The 23,001-nt window shown below is 52.9% G+C and overlaps 1 protein-coding gene across 5 annotated transcripts in view; it reads right to left on the bottom strand.

Annotated features, from left to right (window-relative positions):
* Positions 1–23,001, bottom strand: part of Ephb2 (EPH receptor B2) — a 189,765-nt gene that overhangs the window by 40,283 nt on the left and 126,481 nt on the right. For all 5 annotated transcript variants that reach the window (XM_052716354.1, XM_052716355.1, XM_052716356.1 and 2 more), the window contains exons 4-5: positions 5,003–5,158; positions 3,112–3,447 (exon numbers count right to left, since the gene is read on the bottom strand). In XM_052716354.1, coding sequence (XP_052572314.1) covers positions 3,112–3,447; positions 5,003–5,158 — 492 coding nt within the window. The remainder of the gene's footprint in view (positions 1–3,111; positions 3,448–5,002; positions 5,159–23,001) is intronic.

Here is a 23,001-nt window from a genome sequence, read left to right as displayed (position 1 = left end):
TGAGATGAGGGGCTTTTCAGAGTGCTTGGAATGGAGAAAAGTGGGAAAGGGAGTAAGGCCCAGGACTCAAAGGGACTTGGGCTCAGTTGGACTCAAGTTTCTCAGAGTTGAGTTCCACAATAAACATCAGATGCCACTCCCAGGTTCTCCCTCAGGAGGCCTGGATGCAGACCAGGAGGCTGTGTTCCGAAAATCTCCTGTCTGGTCCTGGCAGTGCACAGTTTAGTGGGGGAAACCGAGACCCAAGTGAGGAAGTGACTTCATGGGTGCAACAGAAGGCTGAGTCTCTGGTTTTTGCCCAGGAACAGCAGGGCCCACTCTCTGAAGGCAAACACACCTCCCACCACCTTGGTGCTGGCCTTGGCCGTGGACTTGCTGTGACTGCTGAGGTATGCCGTGTGGCTCCTGCCACACGCCCACCCTTCACCTGGAGAGAGATGAGCCTGAGGAGGGTGCTGAGTCACAGAAGGGACTGGAGGGAGAGAGCCTACACCATGGATGCCTGCTCAGCACAGTAGGCCCCACAAGGGGAGTCAGTGATCCACAGGGTCCCAAGTGAGAGAGAACACAGATGCTACTCTTGTCTACTGAGCCCTGAGGTGGTTTTGTTACACAGCATCACTGCAGTCATAGCTGACCATTACACTAAGGACATATGCAAACAAATGACAAAGCTAGGATGGAAAACCAGGTCCTCCCGTGTATGTGTGCCTTCCTGGGAGTGCATGTGTGGAGGCCAGAAGCTAACCTTGGGTCATTCGTCAGGTACTGTCCACCTGAGACAGGTCTCTCACTGGTCTGGACTTGCTGTCCAGTGGACTCAGGGGATCCTCCTGTCTCTGCCTCCCTGGCACTGGGATTAGAAGCTTGTACCACTGCACTTAGTTTTTATGTCAGTTCTGGAGACTGGACTCAAGTCCTTGTGCCTACACAGTTAGCACTTTACCAACCGAGTCATTTCCCTAGCCCCTCCTTTGTTTTTTAATCCTGAGGGCTTCCCCCAGCCCCTCCTTCCAGAAACGCCTCCCCTCCACCCCCTTCTCTGAGCATGTCCAGTTTTAGACAGGAGAGACCCTTCTCAGCAGCCCAGGCCCCACCCTTTGCAGCTAAGCACTGAGGTTCTTAGCAACAGCTCTCCCCTTACCCTGGGCACCCAGTAGGTGCTGGGGAGGCCCCCAGAGCCCCAGAAGAACTCTAGAAATTTCCTTTCTGCCTTCTCCCAGTGGAAAAGCATTGTTCCTTCCCATTGCTGTTGCCAGGGCTCCAGCTGAGTTTTCTCAAGATGGAGAGACTCACCATTGAGCCCCATGGGCTGTTGGGTGTCTTCTGAGGTTCTGTAAGTTGTCTTGCCCCTCTGGACCCAAATCTAAGGGTAGCTCTATGTTCTTATAGCAGTTCACTGTTCTAAACAACTGGATTTGAGGGTACATTTGTTACTTAGCATTACCATCTCAGTAGCTGACTAATACACCCCTCATACCTTCAGCCAGTTACATCTCACAGTCCCATGAGAAGCTATATTCCTTCTCAGACACAAAAACAGACAGTAGAGCCACATTTATAGTCAAATATAGGCCTTTTCCATACCCCAGGGCTGGACATACACATGCTCACGAAAGCACATGCAAATAAGTTACAGAGCCCCAGGCATATATCTTTAAAAAATAGTTATCAAAACACATGGAATGGCAGGGCCACATGTTCAGACACAGAACATCAGACCCACAGTCATACTCTAGGGCACTGGAGTCCCCTTGTCTCAGGCATTCCTCCTGGCTTGAGACCTGACCTCTCCGACTGTCATCAGGGTACCTAGGGATGCAGTGGGTCCCCTTTCTTCCTTGAGGTCCCCTCTATCTCTGTCCTGGATTCCCTTAATTCTGCAAACTACAGTTGCAACAGCCCACCTCCTCCAGGAAGCCTTCCTGGCCTGCCCTGAACCTCTGCCTCTAGGATCCCTGGGATTTCCCATGAAAGGTAAGCTGAGGAGTGGCTTCCTTCTCCCCTGTAGCCTGTAGCTCTGAGGGGAAGAAGCCATTATTCAGCAAAAGTTGCTGAGTGAATACACCAGGGACACACACTGCCCACTCCCCGGTGCCATAATCACCTTGGTTGTTCCATGGAGCCCACAGTGTGGGGTGTTCCTGGGAAGCACCACTTAGACTTGTTAGTTGGTGGGGGGGGGGGGGCGGCTGAAGGGGAATCAGGGACTGTTGCTAGGACTGTGCTGCTTGGCACCTTTTCACCTGAAGGGAAGCAGGGTGGACCATGGAAGAGTATCACAGAGCCACAAAGACTATTGTCAAAGAGGAATTCTGGGAGAGTCACTTCTAGGAGCAAACCTGTCCTGGGTTAGGCTCGAGGGGGCTAGGTGTGCCTTAGGAAACACCAATGGAGACTGCTGGAAGTCCCTCAGAGGTCGCAGAGATGACATCTCACTTTCAGTAAACGCATGAGGCCACCCAACCAAGCCCAGCCCCTCCCACCTATCTGGATCGCATCACCATGCTCTGGGGCTCCTCTCTCTCTCCTGACTCAGCTTGGGCTGAGCAGGGAGACGTTCAGATCCTCGAGAGTCCCGTGGATCGGACGCCCACGGTCTGCATCACTCACCTCTTCTTCGAGAGGGAAACACTCTTGCATTCCTTAAGCCACCACATGCCAGGTCTTCTTGTAACACGTGCACCACAAAAGGCAGACGCTATTATACACCCCAATGCAGAGGGTCACTTTGTCCCATTGGGAGTGTTGAACCACAGACAAAACTTTGTGTGTGTGTGTGTGTGTGTGTGTGTGTGTGTGTGTGTGTGTGTGTGTGTCAGGAAACAAATCTATGTCCTACACATACTAGGCAAGTGCCTACCACTGAGCTACACCCCTGCCCTAGCTGTTGATTTCTGGAGACAGGATCTTGCTATGTAGCACAGGCTAGCCTCAAATTCACAATCCTCCTGCTTCAGCCTCCTCAGTGCTAGGGTGATGGACGGACACTACCATCTTAGCGCATGAATAGTCTCTGAAGAGAAACTGCCTCAGTTATCGCCTTAAGACCGGCGGGGCACTGCATAGCACAGGGTGACAGTCCCCTCCCCTTGTGCCCACGGGGCTCACCTGCTTGGTTGGTGGTGATGTTCACAGAGGCGAACTGGGGTGAGAAGGGGCTCTGGTCGGTGACACCATTTACAGCCTGGATCTCGAAGGTGTACTGCGTGTGTGCCAGCAGATCACTGATGTAGATGCGTGGCTCGGTCAGGCCCAGCTGGCGGGGCGCATACTGCACGTTGTCCCCACAGCGGGTGCAGGCGCCCCGGCCGGAGCCGCAGCTCTTGCAGATGATGTTGTAGACAAGATCCTCACGGCCCCCTGAGTCTCGGGGTGGGGTCCACTCCAGCATGAGGGACGTCTCGTTGACGCTAGAGATCACAGCCTGAGGCGCAGAGGGGATGGCTAAGGAGGGGACAGAAGGGTCAGTGGAGGTGGTGGGTACTGTCTCCATCCATGCCCACTGCCTCCCCCAGCCCTGGCTTCCTAAGAGGCTTCCTCCAAGTCTTTCCATTGACCCAAAGAGGCTGCTAGAATATGTTATCCTGCTGAGAATCAGTATCTGCTTTCCTCCAGGCTTCAGCCTCTTCAGTATTTGTTCCTGGAGATAGTGTTTCATGTTTGGGATGATATCTACAGGCTATCACCTTCTCTCCTTCCCATCCTTCCTCCCTTCCTGTGTGTTGCATATGTGCTTCAGTGAGTAGAGGTCAGAGGACAACTTTGTGGAGTTGCTTCTACTCACATCTCTATGTGAGCTCTGCTGATTGAATTCAGGTCATCATGCTTTCGGGGCAAGCTCCTTCACTCATGGAGCCCTCTTGCTGGCTGTCCCTTTATAACTGTTTACTGCGGGTGGTAATTTGTGTATCTGAAAGATTACACTTCCCAGCCTTTGTGACTGCATACCGGCCAAAGGGCAGAAGTTGTTGAGTAGTGTATCTTATGTGTGTGGATGTGTGCATGCATATGGGTGTATGTGTGCAGACATGTAAGTATGTGTATGTGTGTATGAATGTGACTGTGAGTGTGCATGTGACTGTATATGTGTTGTATGCATATAAGTACATGGACGTGTGTGCCCATGTGGAGGTCGGAGCAAGAGCATCAAATATGTTCCTTCCTCTGCCATTCTCCGCCTTGCTTTGAGGCAGGGTCTCCCACTGAACTGGAAGCTCACTATTCCACTAGGCTGCCTGGCCAGCTAGATCCTGGGATCAGCCATTCTCCACCCCAAGTGCCTGCCTTTTACATGGGTGCAAGGGATTTGAACTCAGATCCTCATGCTTGCAGAGCAAGTGCCCTTACCCACTGAGCCATCTCCCCAGTCTCCCTAGAGTTGTGTCTTAAAACGGAGATAGACGGCTACATCAAGTCTTTTTCTCTTTTCTGCTGCTGCTGCTGCTGGTGGTGGTGGTGTGTGCGTGTGCGTGTGTGTGTGCGTGCGTGTGTGTGTGTGTGTGTGTGTATGCGTGTGTGTGACTCCTGGAGCTTCAGCAGCCACGCTAAAAGTGACCTTAGGAGGAAAAGCCAGATGCCTCAGAGGCCATTCGAAGTCACCTTTCTGAGCCCTTCAAGTCCCTTTCACATGACAGAATAGGTCTGTGCGGTCTAAGCCACTGGGGTCAGCTCTGTGACTGTCACCCCTGGCTGATGCAGGGGACAGAACACTGCTGCTTTCCAAGAGAACTCTGACCTTTGACCTGAGGTTCGGGCTGCAGCTGCAGCCTCTATTGCAGGTGTCAGCTGACTCTTCTGCCAAGCCTCTTCCTATCCTCCTATGAATCAAGACCTTGACTTTATCCTCCACGTGACCGAGGGGAAGGGGGTTGAGGCCAGATGCCAACGTGTAGTGCCAACCCAGGACCGGCTTTCCGTTCCCTTTGCCAGGCACTCGGCTGCTGCTCTGAGCCTTCCTGTGAGTGGACTGGGGAGGGGAGTGGGGTGGGAGAGAACGTACTTGTACAAGGCATGTCTAAGGGGTCCAGGTCAGCCCTGTAGTAACCATTGCGGCATACACAGTTGGTGGCGCCCTCGGAGGTGGTCCGGCTGTTGATGGGACAGTGGGTGCAGGCCTCATCCCCCTGGTTGGCCTTGAAGGTTCCTGATGGACAACCTGGGAGAGAACACAGGGAGGGTCACCAAAGAGGCCAGGTGAGATGAACAGAGGATGCGGCATGAGGAGGGACCCCTGCCGTGATCCTGGGGACCCAGCTCCTGAAGTTCTGGGGTCTCAGGTCCAGCTTGCCAGTCTGGCTCTGGCCCAGGGTTTCCAGAGGAAACCTGTTGTCTCTGAAGTTGCCTGTGGATTCAGCACCCTCAGCAATCTCCCCTCACTGTCCTGGCCCACCGGTGCCTCAGCCTGGAGGGGCTTGGCAGAGTCTACATTCTTAACCTGGTTAGCTGCTAACTAGCCTGTAACTAGGTAATAGGGCTCTAGATCATAGACATGATTTTGTTACAGACGGAGTCCTGGGCCTTCAGACAGCATTGTGTGTGACTTGGTACACGCTGAGGATACCGCTGGAGTCACAGAGACCTGAGTCTGAGTCCCTTGTGTTGCTTGCTCTAGGTGAGAGGTTTAACCACTCTATGATGCAGGTTCTATATTTGTAAAAGTATCGTCCTAAGGTGAGCATTCTGTACATGCACATATGATGCCCGATACAAGCCCATGCCAGGCTAGGCATTATGTAGAGTTTGGCCGACGTGTTGAAATAAAAGGGGTTTGCGGTACCAGGTTCAGCCTGAGGGGGCAAGTGTCCACACTCACGCCGAAGTGGTGTAGTCTCCTGCTCTTGGTGAGCAAGCAGTCTTTCAGCCAGGGCATGCATGGGTTAGGTTCTAGTGCTGGCAGCCATGGGAGTGAGGGCGGGTTCAAATCCACCCACCCATTCCTGCTGTCCTGGGAAGGGGATCCAAAGGTTGCTGGCTGGGCTCTGTCTCTCTCAGTCTCTAAGTGAGGGGGTGAATGAGAAAGAACTTCAGAGGAAACACTGCCTCGGATGAAATGCTGCTAGTTCACCTACAGGCCAGGGCTCCTCATCTGGAAGACATCTATTCCATGCCTGGGTGCTGTGTGACCTTTTAGCAAGTGACTGCACCTCTCTGAACATCAATTTCTTGTATAGAGACAGCTAACATAAATTGTCCTACTTCGTCTTTCTAGCCCTGGGTATTGCACTTTTCAAGTCCTAAGTCTTAGCGATTCATCTGCCGCCAGCTGAGCCTCCAGGTCAGAGATCCCGCCTTTCCTGGGGCTTGAAACAAAACCTGAATCCCAAGGCTTTACCCTCCTGCCATAATGACCCATGTACAGGGTTTCCTGGCCATTTTCTCAGCTGCCCCAGAACCGAAGCCACACCTTAATGACCGTTGCTTGACCTCTGCCTAGCCTATGAGCCGGTATTCAGTAAGTGCTGTATAAATGCTTCCTGCTTCAGTGGAAAGAGAACTTTAGAGACTAAGAAGTTGGGATGGCAGTGAGCACGGTTTAGGAAGCAGGCTGCCTGGCGAATCCCATATCCACCTGGGTGTGCAGCATGACCAGTGACCGAACCAGCTTAGGTGTGTCCACGAAACAGGGCAACAGCACTCAGTGCCTCGGAGAACACTCTGCTGGTTCACTTCTGTACAAAGGGGCTGGAGCAATCTTGGCATAGACACAATGACCTCGTTCAAAATCAAGCTGCTGAGTGGCCGTGGATGAGTGAATTGACCTCTTTGAGCTGAAGTGTCCTTACTGGTGAAAAGATTTCCTGCCACACCATGTGCCTATGAAGGTACAGGGAACAGAGCACCTGGTACAGGGCGGGGGAGGGGTTGTGCTCAGTACCAAGCTCAGTATAACTCCTACAGACACTGGAACACAGCCCCTCTCAGGCCCGCCTCTCCTGCTTGCTTCTAGGATAGAGGTTTGCAAAGATGGTAACCGAGCTCATCAGTGGCCACCCTGGCTCTATGGGAGCACACGGGGTTAGACGGGACTTCGTCACAAACAGCCAGGTTTAAGCGACAGCACCAAGGAGGGTCCCACGGTACCAACATGCATACAGCAGCACTTCTGAGTCCCCTGGAGAGTTAGCTCTCTCCTAAGAATCTGGCCATTCCCATCTTGGGAAGCTTACTGAGGCTGAGCTGACAGTCACCCTGCCTCTCTCGAATCCAGGCAGGGGAACTGAAGCATGAGACGGGAAGGCACTGTTCCCAGGATGGGGCTTTGGCAGCAGAGCTGGGGTCAGCCCCAGGCTGTCTGGCTGCAGAGGCCCCCTCTGTTCCCTCCCTGCCTTAGAGTCCAGAGTGACTTCCTTTTTCATTCACAGTCCCCACGTGTTGGTGGAGAGTGGGTAGATCAACAATTGCTACTCTGGGTACCGTCTGGGCACCCCTGCAGCTCTGGCTTTGTGGACTCGACACCTTCTCATTCACCAGTCCTTGCTGCTGTGGACCAAAATAGGGCTACCATCTCGGCATGGCCCAGGGATCCTGGGGTGTGCAGCCATACCGGCTACAGACTGGCACCAGCCCAGGGCTAGCCTCTCAGAGTTTGTGTCCTTCTCTGCACAGGGGAACACGGGGGCTTGTGGGAGGGTCTAGAACTATCCTAAAGATACCAGAGGATTTGGCCCCAAGCTTGGACTCCTCCTGTCTCTCTCATCGGAGCGTGTGCAGTGCTCAGTGCCTGTTCCATCTGCTGGCCAGTTCCCGGCTGCTTGGCAGGTGGCTGCTCTTTCCCCTCTGTGCCATGCCAGCCCTTCCATCTGGACCACCTTCCCAGCTGCTGTGCTGGGCTACTGTGTCCCAGGCCAGCCTGACCCTAGCCGGTTCCCCAGTCACCTCCCTACCAACCACTCTCAGTCCCCGAACCTTCCTCAAACCTGCTCCTCTTCAGCCTGGGAGGTCGCTTCGCTCTCCACCCAGTGACCAGAAGCACCCCCTTCCCTGGCTGGACCCCCTCCCTTACCACCCCCTGCAGCCACTCAATTACCAGGTCTTCCCTCCACAGCAGGGTCCCACGCCTGCCTCTTCTTGGCCAGCTCCCACCCCTGCAGGCATCTAGAAAGTTCTTCCCACCCACTCCTTGGCCTCGCAGGACCATCTGGCCTCCTCCTGCCCAACCTCCTCAGCCAGCTCTCTAAAATACAAGTTGTTCCATGTGACTGAAAGAGAAGCAGCGGCAGACAATGGAATATTATTTGGCTGCAAAAAGGAACGAAGCCTGGGTACGGGCTCCCGCCGGGGAACCTTGAAAACATTGTGCTCTCTCAAAGAAGCCAGTCACAAAAGTACGATTCCATTTATAGGAAATAAGCACAGGAGAGTCACATCTGAAGAGACAGGAAGTCGATGTGTGGCTGCCAAGGGCAGGGGATAGGGGAGAATGGGAAATAACTGCTAATGGGTAACAGGCTTACTTTGGGGGCGATGAGAATATCCTGAAATTGATGTGGCGGCGTTTGCATGGCCCCGTGAGTGCACTAAAACCCCTGGATGGGCCCCTCTGAGCAGGTGAATTCCGAGGCATGTGCTGAATGCGTCCCTGTGCAGATGCTGTCCCAAGTACCACCTCAGGGAGCCAAGATCTTCAGGGTCCCGTAGACTTCATGCTATCTTCATGCTTCTGCCCATCTCTCCTGCCTTGATGTCCACCCTGTGTCCCTCCACACTCCCTCACATGTGGTGCTCTTGCCACCTGGACTGCCCTCCCTTGGTCCCTGAGCCCATGGTACCTACTCCAGGAAGTCTCCCTGAGCACCTGTCTTCATGGCTTTCTTATGAATCCATGTGCCTGGCTGGGCTGTTTACCCGGGAGGCCTCGCCAGTCGCCGAGATGGATGAACAGAGCAGTGGGAAGAACAGTAGCTCAAGGCTTCTGTTGGCATTCGGGGAAACTGAGGCCCAGAGAGAAGTAGACAGACAAGGCTCTTGAGACTCACATTCCCACTTCTCCCCTGATCCCTAAAAGAGGTCTGGGCTGGCTCCCGAGCCCTAACCCTTGGTTTCCACATGCAGGGGCTCTGGAAGATGAGGCCTGAGTGCAGAGCAAGCATCTGAACCTGAACAGTGCCTGGTGCCCACTGCCCAGGGGCCTCCCTGTCCAACCTTTGTCCCTGCCAGACCTCCAGTCAATGCTGGGCAGCAGCTCAGCGGCTAAATGCTGTTTAACTCAGAATAGATGAGGCCCAAGGAGTCAGCTCCACGTGTCTCCTGGCTACTTCCTACCACCCCAGCCTCCACAGGGCTCCAGGCCTGCGGCTCCACAAGTGGGTTTCACTTCTAGGCCTCTGCCAGGCTGTACCCTCTGCCTGGTGCCGGGTCTAATTGACCCCAAAGGTTACCCACCGCCTTAGAAGGGCCGGCTAGACTACTGTTAAAGTGCCCAAGCTGTGCTGGCCTCTGCCTTGGGCTCTCTTTCCCTTTAGTGACCTTCAGCTTGTGCCAGCATCAGCAAGCAGCCCGGGGGCTTGCAGGTCCACATGCGTGTCACCCCTGGCCCACGCTGGAGATGCTACAAAAGCTCCCAGCCCCAGTGGGCCCCCAGGGGGAGTTGTTGGTTGAATGGAGAAATGCATAAACGCATCCTCACCGGGACAGAGAAGCGGGGATGGGGATGGGGGTGGGTGGGGATGGGATACCGGACCGTCGGCATCTTCATGACCCATCGGACCACTTCAGTGTGCAGACGGACTCAAGCTTGCTACTTCTCTCTCTGTTTTCTAGGCCTGTCTGCTACGGCGACCAGTTCTTAAATTCAAAGGCCTGAGTCCCCAAATTCCCAAGTCTGAGGCCAGCCAGGAGGGCTCACAGTCCCACTGGACATTTGTTTTTGTTTTTCCTGTAGTCCAGACTTTGAACTCAACTGTGTAGCTGAAGATGACCTTGAACTTCTTAATCCTCTACCCACCCCCTGAGCGACAGGATTATAGGCAGGTGCCACCACACCTGATTTATTCGGTGCTAGGGATCAAACCTGGGGCTTAGTGCATGCCAGGCAAACACGCTACCAACCAATCGGCATCTCCACCCCTGACCCCATCAGACATTTTAGCTCTGCAGGCTACTTCTCATCCAATCACAGGTACTTCGGTAGCCTGCCTGAAGAGCCTGCTCCTTTCTCCGCAGGGCATCTCTCTGTACCTCCTTCCCCCATCTCTGCCTAGCAGCCAGCCCAGACCTGTTCTGCCCCCAGTGGTGGTTCCTAAACCAACCAGCTGGTTAGCAAGTGAGAAGCTGGACTCACATTTGTTTTCCTGTACGGTGTGTGCTTCCACGAGAGCCAACTCCAGGTGACCGGCCTGAGATTAGAGAAGCGCACAGCTCCCTGGTACAAACCAGGGCCAGTCCCATTGGATGAGGTGACACGGTCTCCTGGCTGGTGAGTGGTGGATGGGGTAGGGCTGAGCAGCATCTCACACACAGCAGGTGTGCCAGTGGACCCCATAGGAGGATGAGCAGCTCCCAGATGTCAGATGGGATGAGATACACAAAGTCCCTGAACTCAGGGCCCTGTTCTTTGTGACTCTGGGGACTCAAAGCCTCCAGCAAGCTCTAACAGCAGAACCTGCCACTGTCCAGGGCCTTCTAGGGGCCGAGCCAGTGCTCAGCCTTGCATGGCCTGAATTCTCTCACGTGAGTCATGTCATTGCACACCCATGTTGGTAAGGTCACCATTTGGAGTCTAGAGAAAAGGAAACTGGGGGCCAGTGTGATAGCTGGATGGGTGAGCCACCAAGGGGGCAACCTGAGTGTGATTCCTGGGACCCACATGAGAAGGATAGAACCAATCCTAGCAGGTTGTCCTCTGACCTCCCCACATGTGCGCCCTGGCAGGAACACACACACACACACACACACACACACACACACACACACACACACACACACACACACGCTTAAAAAAGAAAAGGAAACCGAGGTTCAAAGGGGTGGCTGGCCACCTTAAGGTGACACAGCTAAAGATCAGAAAACGGCGGGGCTGGGGTTAGAACTCTAGTTTGAGTAATTCTGAATCCTTGGACTCAAAATACCACTGGTTAGGTCACAAGGTCAAGTGTCACAATATCACAAGGTCAAGTGTCGAGTGCCAGGGTTGGAGACCATCTTACTGAGGACAGTCACCCAGCAGGACAGACGCAGAGCTTTGCCCTCCAGCCCGGGACATCAGTCTAGGCAGTCTGCTCCTGCCTTCTGCAGATGCCCAGAGTGCTTAGCCAGGCGAGCGGATGGCAGCCAGCCGGAGACGGGAAGGGGACTGCAAGGAAACAGATTTTCACCCTGCCTGCCCCCTGGGCTCCGGGGATAGGTGATAATTGACCAAGTAAGGCCCAAGCCGATCAAGGCAGGGCTCCATCTGGGCCTGGCATGGTGGGTCTGCTAATTGGCACCAAGTGATCCTTGGTAGCTGGCCTGCCACTCTGTCCCCTTCTTCAGGGGGATGCTGGTTTAGTCCCAAAGATGACTGATGCCATTTGGAGTCAACTGCTTAGTCAGGCCTGATGTGCTGGTGGGTTATGGGGGGGATGCTTAGAGTTTTTTTTTTTTTTTTTCAATCTGGGAATACTTTGGACAGAAGGCTCTGGGTGACATTGTAAAAGGTCTCCCCTCCCCCCACATCCTACCTGTCACTCCCCTCCCTGAGCAGAGCTCTGATGAGTCGGAATCTGGGCATGGACTGTCGAGTTGATGCTGGTCTGGTCCTACCCCTCATTAACTGTGTGACCTCAGGCAAATGACCTGACCTCTCTGAGCCTTAGTTTCACGAGAGTGCAGTGACGGTAATGATAATATGGTACTTGAATGTGTTGGTAAAATTAAATGAGTCAGGGCTGGAGAGATGGCTCAGAGGTTAAGAGCACGGGCTGTTCTTCCAGAGGTCCTGAGTTCAATTCCCATCAACCACATGATGGCTCACAACCATCTGTAATGAAATCTGGTGCCCTCTTCCAGCCTGCAGGGATGCAGGCAGAATACTGTATGCATAATAAATAATAAATATTTTTAAAAAATTAAATGAGTTAGTGGTACAGGCCTTAGAATGGTGCTGGCCCTGTGCTCAGTACAAATCAGTGCTTGCTGCCGTCACTGAGGTAGAACCACCCTTGCTGGAAATAGTTAGTCTCAGAAGTGTTTTAGATTGCAGACTGTAGAATATTTGCATAAACGCAATGAGCTCTTGAGACCCAAGTCTGAACACGAATTTATTCATGTTCACACACACCTTACATACATCACCTGAAGGGCATTCAACACAGTGTTCGCGCCACCACCGCCCCCAGAAAAGTTTCTTAAAACAGTGTTTCTGGTTGTGGCATCAGATTCAGGGTCGATGACCACCCATTTGCACACACTGGCCGGCCACTCATTGCCTGCTACGCCAAGCATGGAGACACAGGGCAGCAGACACAGCCCGTCCTTAGACGTTCAGACTGGGCTACAGACATCTATCTCAGCCACAACACTGAGACAAAAGGGCCAGACTCAGACACCAGACTGGGGTGCTCCACGCCTTCCTTCAGCCAGCTTCTCTACCTGACTCGGTAGAAGAAAACGGGGGGAGGGGGTAGATTCTGGGGTCTGCAAAGCAGTGGCTCCCCTGACTGTCTTGGGAAGTTCCGGGTTCCAGGTGGGGAAAGGAATGTGCCTAGGTAAGAGTTCTGAGAACAGAGTCCGGTGGCGGATGATCTTCAGGAGCCAGGCCACTGCTTTAGTGGTGTGCCTGGCAAGCACAACCCTCTGGCCCTCTGGCCGTTAGACTCTGGCTGCAGACAACACGAGGCTCTGTGTTTTCCCTCTGTGCTGTGAGAAAGCTGATCTCCACGCTGCCAGGGTCTGGTGCTGTCCCTGTGTCAGGGAGGGGCTGGTGGAGAGTCCCTGTGGCTGAGCAGAGCAGAAGGGCTCCAGTCAGCCTTGGGCATCGGGTCTTTTGTACTCTACTGTTTCCTGCTTTTACCACCCAGATTAACTAGCAGTCAGTCTCCTGGGCCATGTCAGGCAGGATGCCCAGTCGGGTCCTCCAACACTATTGTGAAGCCACACTGAAGCTCTCGGCAGGTGGAGAGACGGTTGGTGTGACATCCTTGTGGGCCCAGCTACACCTGGGAGCTGGGCAGGAACTTCTCCAGCCACACTTGGCTCATAACTGTCCTGTACACAAGGGGGTGACATGCCCACTTTATTCCTTTGTAAAACTGGGGTTTAAACCCAGGGGCCTGCACACATTAGGCAAACAAGCACTCTACCACTGAGCTACATCCCTGGTCTTATTTTTTCTTTTTCTTTTAAGACTCACTCTATAGCCAGAGAATTTATAATCCTTCTGCCACAACCTCCTAAGTAACTGGGATTACAGGTCTAGACCACCAGGCCTGGCTATCAGTGTCCCCATTTTAGAAGTGAGGTACTGAGGAAAGGAAGTGTCACGTGAAAGATCACATGTAGCCAAGGGCCTGAGAGGTGAGTATAGCCCTGGAAAGTAGAGCTTATGCTTAAGGCTAGCTAGCTCACTTGTGGACTAGGGTCTTTGATCTACTCTGGATTCCCCCAATCCCCTCCCATACCCCCGGCAATTGGCGCACTGAGAATCCCACCTTCTTGCCCTGCCTAGCCTCTTAAGGGAAGCCCTTGAGCCACCTGGCACAGAATCACAACTCTGATGGCTCATGCCACCTGTAGTGCTGTTCCCTGGTCTTCTGTGGTGGCATGCAGGGACAGAGTTCACAGTGTTTGAGAAAGCTAGACATGGGATCCCGGAGCATGCAAAGGTGACTGGCGACATTTGTCAGCTCAGTCTCTCCAGTTCCCCGGACCCTGTGTCAGGCCCCCCAGTCCCTGACAGCCTGCCTCCCTTCAAGGTATCCCAGCTCCCCACCAAGAGGCCAGAGCTCCTACCCACCCAGCAGGCAGCCCCATTCCTCCAATTTCCTCTCAATTAATCAAGCTCTGAACTTTTTAATTATCTGCCTGCAGGGTGACTCCCTGCACTGAAGCAATTAAGGACATTTCTAAGGGCCGTGTGGTTGTGGTTGCTGCAGGCTCTGGAGCAGAGGCTGACCAGGCCCTCATGGAGGAGGGAGGCGTGGACAGGAGGGCTGAACAACACTCCCAACCCCCGGGCGGCAAGGTTATGGGAGGGGGCAGAGCTGGACCTATGCCAGGGATCTGGGACCATACTAGCCATCAGGATCGCTCTTGTGGCCATTCTGTGCCTTTCCTCTGTAATGAGACTGATCTGTATCCTAGCAGCTCCCGGGTGGTGGTGCAGGGCAGGGCTTAGGATGCCACTGCATCTTCACCTTGGCCCTCAGAGTGAGAGAGATGTCCACAGATGAGGAAGCAGAGGCTGGACATCTGGCTAGTTTGTGCTGCCGTTGGACTGGAAGGCAGCTCTAACCCTGCATCCACTTCCTTCCATAGTCTTTCCATCATGGGCCGGTCGTGTGGGAAAGCGCCCAGGAGCATCAGGGAAGTGGATGCCCTGGAAGAGGTGTCCTTCAAACTAGAGGTCTGCTTACATGGAAGCTGCTGGTGGGAGGGGGCCTTGCAGGCCGAGGGCTCAGCCGTGCAGAGGCATGGAGGTGGGAAACGGCGTGGTGCGTGCCGGGAACTCAGAATAGTGCAGGGTTGCTGAAGCATGAAGTTCAAGGCCCTTGGGAGGTAGGTGATGCTGGAGAGGCAGGAGGGGGTCTAGGGAAATCAAATTCACAGAGCTTTTAGGATCTGCTGTCTAAGTACCTACCTTGTTTTATGACTATAGGCTCTACCACACAGACAGGGCTAGGAACTTACCTAAGACCACATAGTTACTGTGGAGAAAAAGAGAGATAGAGGAGGCACAGGACCGTGCTGGCAGCCTCCGGACAACGCTTCTGGCTTTTGTCCTTGTCCTCTTCCCACTCTGCTTTTAGGAGCTGCTGGCAGCCCTCCATGCTGCGGTGGGGGTAGGGGTGGGTGGGGGAAGGCGTGGGGCTGTAGGTGGGAGTAGGGGTGGGGCTATGGGTGGGGGTAAGGGTGAGGTTGTAGGCCGGGCAGGTATGAGGTTGTGGGTAGGGGTAGGGGTAGGGCTACAGATGGGAGTAGGGGTGGGGCTATGTGGGGTATGGGTGAGGCTGCGGGGAGGTGGGGTGCCTGCTGTGGAGGGTATAGAGAGCCCAAAGAACAGGAAACAGTTCAGGAGGCTCTGTTCAAGAACTTCCCAAACTCCCACCTAATTTGGAGTATAAAAAAAAAAATATCAATAACCTAGAAGGTCCCCTCTTCCTCAATGGACTCACTTCCCACAGCATTCCTCTAGCCTCGGGGCCTTTGCACATGCTGATCTGCCTTCCTGGTTCAAGCCCTTCTTCTCCTATCACTGAGTTAATGCCACACACTACCTACATCCTTCTGAGGAAAGGAAGAATTGGGTGTCCCCTCACCCCCCTCGGAGACAAGCCTCTCCAGACCGGTGCCGCCCAGTGCTGGAACTCACCGGCTGCTGGAATGTTAGTGTTAAATAATAATCCTCATGTGCCCAAGGGGAAGCCAGATGCATCCAGAAAGCTTAACACATCTGGCAGGGCCAGCCCCAAGCCCCCAGGCACATCTGGCTGCTATACTGACATGTGGTGGAATAGGTCATGGAGATGGGGCCGGGTGTCCCAGGCCTGGTGTCAGACTGGGCAAGCTGTCAAATGTCTTCTGCGTGGCTCACCGCACCTCAGTGGCCACACTGAGATCCAGACCCTGGGTCACCAGATTCCAAAGTCCCTACATCACTCCACTGGCTCTGTCACCCCTGCTGTGGTTGGGGGGTCCTAAGGAGGCTCCCTCCCCTCTCCGGCTGGAGGGCTCTCTCTGGGTCACCTCCTGCAGTAGTCTCTTGGCTATTGGATCCAGAAATCTGGTCCTGGCCCCACCTGAGGGAGCCCTGGGCTGGGGCTAGCCTCCCTCCTACCCCTGCCCCAAGAAAACCAGGCTCATTAATAAAGGACACAATTAGCTGTCAGCAGAGAACATGTCTGGAATTTTTTACCTGCTTGGTGAGCTGGGTTAAGGCAACAAACCCTGGGACACCCAGGGAGGCAGCTGCTACACACCTTTCAGGCCCTGTCACTGGGCTGGGGTGGGAGTGTCGGCTCACAGGCCCTGGCCTGTGTGGCGTGGTTATTTTGTTTTTGTTTTTTTTTTTTTCCAGGCCAGTGGTGACATTGACAGATTCCTGGCAGGTGGCTTCTTCAGCCTGTCATGCGGTGTTCTGTCCCTTGTCCCTTCCCAAGTCATCATTCAGAGTCAAACAGACTTCAAGAAAACATTTTCTCTCCTTAGTCTCATTTGACAGTGAGGGAAACCGAGGCCCAGCAAGGGAACAGCACCTTGTTCACGATGGAGAATGAACAATTCTCTTTCTGCATCTCTGTGCACGCTTCACTGCCATAACTCCATTAGAATGTTCCGAAAGTCCTAAGTGGTCTGTGTGCTGTGCAGCCTGGGTAGGTGCCAGAGCTACAGTGAGGAGCTGCGGACCCTGCCGCCCTCACGGAAGGGAGAGTCTAGGGAGTGAGACAGGGGGAAGAGGCAAGGGACCATGGAAACAATGTGCCCTGATGTGATGGGTGATGCAGAGACATGAGGGCTGGGAGGGGATACCAGGGCAAGCACTGGAGGGACCAGGACAGTTAAAAGGCAACAACACCTTGGGCTGAGGGGGTTTAGTGACAGAGTGCTTGCCTAGCATGCATGAGGCCTTCTGCTCCACCCCTGGCACCAAAAAGAAAAAGACAAGAACAATAAATAAAAGCTAGGGATGTGGCTCAGTTGGTAGGGTACTTGCCCTGCATGCACAAAGCCCTTAGTTCAATACCCCAGCATGGCACAAATTGGGAGCAATGGGTACCTGCCTGTAACCCCAGAACTTCGGAGGTGGAGGAAGAAGGATGGGGTTAAGGCCATTTTTGGCTATGTAGCCTAGGTTATGTGAAATGCTGATTAAAATAAATAAGTAAAAGTTAATACTAAAGCGAGGTGTAGTGGAGTACGTCTGTAATCCCAGCATCCCAGCATTTGGGAGACAGAGGCAGAAAAGATCACTAGTTCGAGGCCAGTCTGGGCTATATAGAGTCACTGTCTCAAAAATAAATAAATGGCAACATGGGGAAAGAGATGTGACCAACCCTGGTGTTGTGGGTATTTATCTGAGTCAGGGATATAAACCGGAGGGTACTGGGTGCTGAGTACCTATCTGTTCTTAGTCTATGGCCCCAGACAGAAAAAATAACGATGTCCTAGAAGTGACTTCCTACCAGGGACTTTTGTTCCATTGACACTTGGACTTGTCACTCTACAAGTCATTCTACAGATGAGAAATAGGCTCAGTGTCACTCAATCCCATCCATGGGGCACGTAAATGCCACACACAGTGGCTTCAGTCTTCTACACCTGTCTGTTTCTCTCTCTCGGTCTCCCCTGGGTGGTGTCCAGAACCACCACTTCCTGTGAGGTTTGTCTGCTTAGATCCTGGGTGCCTGTGACTTGAATGCTAATAAAAACCTTACTGGAAAGGACTCAGCATTGAGCACCTCAGGGAGCAAGGATTAGGAAATACACAGGGAGAAGGGAACTGACTCATGTTCACGTGGACTCCCTCCTAGGGGTACAGAAACCATCACCCTACTCCTGTTGGCTTCTGGGGAGCACGAGTAGCCTCAGCGAACCTAAGCCATAAATCAAATGTACATGATGTGGCTTGGCAGCCATCCCGGGGAAAAGATTTGGGGGTCTGAGTTGACCACAAGCCAAAAGCTGCTGAAAACACAATGTGGTCAGAGGCTTTAAGAGCAGAAGGGAATGCCAGCCCAGCATCCTCCTGCTACAAGACAGGCTCTCTTGGAGCTCCCAATAAGGAAGTCCACTGAGTGACAGCGGACAGGACAGGTCAGGTTTGTTCTCTGTCCATAGCCATCTCTAGGTAGTGTTGGGGATACTTGGGATAATACCCCGGGTCTGACCTTGTTAGCAGCATCAGCCAGACATCCTATAGAGTCCTGCAGGCCCCTCCTGCCTATATCACTGTCTCATCTCAGGCTCTGGGAAACAGGAGTTATTCATCTACTATCACTGGGCTCTGGCCTCCATGCCAGCAGAGACTTGGGTCCACTGTCAGAACAGCCTTTTACCAGTGACCACCTTTCCCAGTCACAGAGCTGAATAAGCCACAGTACCCAGCTTCGAGGCTTACTGTCTGGCAGGGGACAGTGAGTACGACAAGCAGGGCTATCATGGAAGGTTCTCCAGAGGCTGGGTCATTTGGACATGGTGTTAAAAAATGAAGAGGCATGGGCCAAGGCCAGAAGAGATGAAGGACCCTGTGTGAGAGAGAACAATGTACGTGAAGGTCTGAGTGGTAAAGGCAGGGCAGAGAGGTCAAGAGTGGGATGTGAGGAGGGACTCGGGCAAAAGGAGGTGATCACTGTGTCACAAAGGGCTTTGTGTTCCAGAGATGGAGTCTGGAGTTCTAGCTTTCTGGCACCGCGAAGGCAGGGGCGATCCTTTGCAGGGGTCCTAGACCTGGTGTTCACAGCTCACTTCCCTTACTGCTTGGGTGGCTAGTCCTCACCTCAGCCTTTCCCAGTCTTCCCTGTATTTCCCTAGTGTTCTTTCCCCCACGTCTACAGCCCATCCTCTGCTGTAACCAGTCTACTTCTTTATCAATTAAAACTGACCAGTGGTCTGGGGCTGAGCTGTGAGAGTGCTTGCCTAGCACACACAAGCCTTGGATCTGACCCCCAGCATTGGTGGTACACAACTATAATCCCAGCACTTGGGGTGGCAGAAGGATCAGGAGTTCAAGGTTGTCCTTAGCTCTATAGTGTGTTCAAGGCCATCCTAGGATATATGAGCTCCAGTCTCAATAATAAACAAACAAGCAAAAACAACCCAACAAAAGCCCACCAAGTACCACCACCTATTGAATACCCACTATATGGCAGGGCCCGTGTGGAGGGGCCACATATCACTGTGGAGGGCCACCATCCAGCTCTGGATTCTGGCTCACCACTAACCTCAGGCCACTTCCTTACTCAGCTTCTTTTCATGCCCTAGTTTCCTATCTGGAAAAGTCATCTGTAAGGTTTCGTCTTGCAATGGAGCTGAGGGAACCCACGATGGGTTAGGAACTCTCATGGGCAGGTCCTAAAGCCTCCGAGCACTCCCACCAGGACAGGAGACAGTCATGGTAGCCCAGGGACAGGTGACTGTCCCAGTGTGAGAACAGGGAGGGAAGAGACTTCCATCTGAGGCTGAACACAGGAAAGTTTTAACTAAATCTACGGCCTCCTCCCCGGGGCCTGGGAGCCTTTGGATTTTAAGCTGAGCACAGGAGGCATTGCTCCAGGAACCCAGAGCTAAAAATATTTTTAAAGGTTTATGTGCATGGCCCTGAATATATGTATGTGTACCACATGTACACAAGTGCACACGGAGGTCAGAAGAGGGCACCCAATCTCTAGAACTGGAGTTATAGGCAGTTATGAGCCACCGTGTGTATGCTGGGATCCAAACCTGGGTCCTTTGCAAGAGCAGCAAGTGCTCTACACCACTGAGCCATCTCTCCAGTCCCCAGGGGGATGACCCTAAACGTTGCTGTTACCAGGAGGGGCTGGTACTTGAACAGTCTTGAGAGCAAGACAAAGAATGAAATGTGTGTGTGTGTGTGTGTGTGTGTGTGTGTGTGTGTGTGTGTGTGCACACGCGCGTGCGCACGCGCTAGGCAGAAGGAACAGCCCAGCCAAGGTGTAGAACTCCAGTTCCTTCCCTGTAGCCAGAACCCTAGGTCTGGGTTGGAGAGACCCAGGGCCAATAGAACAAGGCAAACAGGTGATACCATGAGACTTCCTCCAGCCTAGAGCTTGGAGTACTGGGTGCAAGAGGCCATTCTAGTTTTGGCTGGAAAGGCAGAGGGGGGACCTGGTAGTGTGAGTGCCTTTGCACAGGCTCCTTCAGGTTCAACTGACCCCAAACACTCCCCAGGACAAACGGCTTCTTAAAAGGCTGCTTCTGGGGCTGGAGAGATGGCTCAGTGGTTAAGAACACGTACTACTCCTGCAGAGGACCTAAGTTTAGTTCCGAGCACTCACTTTGGACTGCTCACATTGAGCACCTGTAAGTACAGCTCCAGTGAATCTGACACCCTCTACTGGACTCCAGTTGAACTGCACTCTTGTGCATATATCCACACACAGATTATATATGTATAAAGCTGCTAGTAGGAGAGCTGGGGAGATAACTCATTTGGTAAAATAATTGACAGGTAAGTATGAAGACCCAATTCCCAGAATCCATATAAAAAGCTAGGCATAGCGGTATGCACCTGTATTCCTAGTGCTGGGGGGTTGGGGGGGTAGAGACAGGAGGATCCCTGGGAGCCCGCTAGTCAGTCAGAATAGCCTATTTGTCAAGTTCTAGGCCAGTGAGTGACCTTGACTCAAAAAACCGAGCTGGACAGCTCCTGAGGAATGACACCAGAGGATGCCCTCTGACTTTCACATACAGGAGCACATGAATACACACGCATGCACGCGCATGCCCACGTTGCTTGCAAACACTCATATGGGCACGGAAAGCCCACGCCTTCTCAGTTTTAAAAGGTCAAAAGTTGAAAATTATAAGCCAGCCAGCAGCGGAGCTTTTTAGTGCAAGCGACCTTGGGCCAGCAGTCGGGAGACTTTACCGTAAAATTGCCCAGTCGTGGTGTTTTGGAGCAATCGCCACTCAACAGAGCCTCAGCTGAGCAGCCCCTAAATGTCTCCTTTATTTGAAGATTGTGTTTATGGGGCCTGGGGCTGCTGTTCCCTGCCTGTGCCATGGTTTGGTAAAAGTGGAAGAAACTGGGAGAAGCCAATGTTAAAGCTGATGACAACTCTCTAATCTCATAAACCCTCCTCTTATCTCAGCCCTTATAAAAACGGGTGCCGATTGTTCCTAAAAGTGGCTTTGAAAGCTCATAAACTTGACAAGCACTTAGCTCAGCACCCACAGAGAAGGGCTCTAATCCTTAAGAAAACTGAGAATGAGTAGCAAGGAAACAACTTCTGGTGGACGGCAGCCCACAGAGAGAACCCACTCGTCACCAAGTGAGGGCTCCAGATCACAGCGTCCGTCCTACCTCGCACTCAACTGAGTTCGTGGAGACACTGTTTGGGAGAGTTTCTTTACGGCTGCAAGAGGTCAGAACTAGTATTTCAGCATTTGTAATCTGATAAATAACAGCTTATGCTCGGTGCTCCCTTTGGGCCAGGCCATGTCTTAAGTACCCTTATGTGGATGAGCTCACAGGATCTCAAAGGATACTGTAATAGTCTCAGTCGACAGGGAACCCAGGTGCAGAGAGGGATGTCACCTGCCCATGGTAGCAGAGCAGGAGTTTATTTTTATTTAATTATCTGTGTTTATGTGGGTGCACATGTATGTGTGCATGTGCCTATGTGTTTGTGTGGTTGGATGTATATGTGGGGAGAGCACATGTATATGTGTGTGCATTCACATGGAGGTCAGAGGACAATTCCTTAGGTTTTTTGATACAATCCACTTGATTTTTTGATACAGGGTCTTTCAGATGCCTGGGGCTTGCCAATTAGACTAGTCTGTCTAGCCAGCGGGCCCCAGGGATCCTCCTGACCCTGCCTCTCCAGGGCTGAGATCCAAATACATGCCACCACAACTAGCTCTTTACATTAACTTATAAAGTATCTGTCTATTTATTTATTTGTGTGTGTGTGTGTGTGTGTGTGTGTGTGTGTGTGTGTGTGTGTGTGTGTGTTTGTACACACTGTGGCACATGTGTGGATGTCAGAGGAGAACCTGGAGGAGTTGGTTCTCTCCTTCCACCAAGTAGGTCCCGGATATAGAACTCAAGCAGTCAGGCTGAGTAGCAAGTGCCTTTCCCAGCTGAGCCATCTCCCAGGCCATGTACCAGACTCTCTGTGTGGGCGCCAAGGCTTGAACCCAGGTCCTCATGCTTGTACAGAAAGTACTTCCCTAGCTAAGCTCTCTCCCAGTCCTCAGAGTGGGGGTTTAAAAGGGAGCAGATGTCACATGCTTCCTCTCACTCACTGCTAGCTTGTCACCTAAGAAATGGGGACGCATCTGGGTTGGGCCATGCTCAGCTGTCACCTTCCATCATTACAGTGCCCCGATGGAACTGGGTTCTATCTCCAGCAGATGACATGGTTTCTAAGCATCTGAGTAGTCAGGAACACATGACAGCGGCCACGGGAAGGGCTAGGGACTTGCAGCCACCACCTGACTCAAGGGCCTGTGCTCAGTGTGGGAAACTGAGCTAAAAGAAGACTACAGTGGGCACAGAGCGGAGGGGACAGGACCTTCTACACCCGACTAAGGACTCCGAAGGGCTTGGACCGGTTAGGACCTGAAACAGCTGGTTATGGTTACCTCACCCTGGCTTGGAAACCCTTCCTGAGACTGTGCTTGGCTCTGTCTCTGCAGAGCGGCAGTTTCGTGTAGTGGTGATCAGTGTGCACACTGGAGCCAGGCCCCCTGGCTGTGCTTCCTCAAGCCTCACCCCATTCCTAACCACTCCTCCCTGGGCCTCAGTTTTACCACCTGGAAACTGGGCACAATACTCTCCTTCCTGAGGTTGTGGAGAATATGGTTATTACCCAGGAGACACTGGAACGCTGCTGAGGGTTCAGGAAATGCCTGGTACATGGCAGGTGACAGCTGTTATTTTTGTTATTGTTTTGTGGATGGTAGATTGGGCTGGCCTTGAACTCCCAATATGCTGGGAGGACAAGCGTAAGCCACCATGTTTGGCTCCATATGCTACTTACTCTTCCTGTGATGTCCTTTCCCTTGGGAGTGTTCCCTGCCCTGGATCTTGCTGTCATACTATATACCTTCCTGCTGCCCTGGTGAGCACCTAGTGGATCCCAGTACACCCGTGAAAAAGAAACAGCACTATGGGGTCTA

The sequence above is a fragment of the Peromyscus californicus genome, unplaced genomic scaffold (assembly GCF_007827085.1).
Source record: "Peromyscus californicus insignis strain IS unplaced genomic scaffold, ASM782708v3 Scaffold_5__1_contigs__length_169319896, whole genome shotgun sequence".
Lineage (NCBI taxonomy): Eukaryota > Metazoa > Chordata > Mammalia > Rodentia > Cricetidae > Peromyscus > Peromyscus californicus.
Note: the sequence above shows the minus strand (reverse complement) of the source record. Positions and strands in the feature narration are given on the sequence as shown.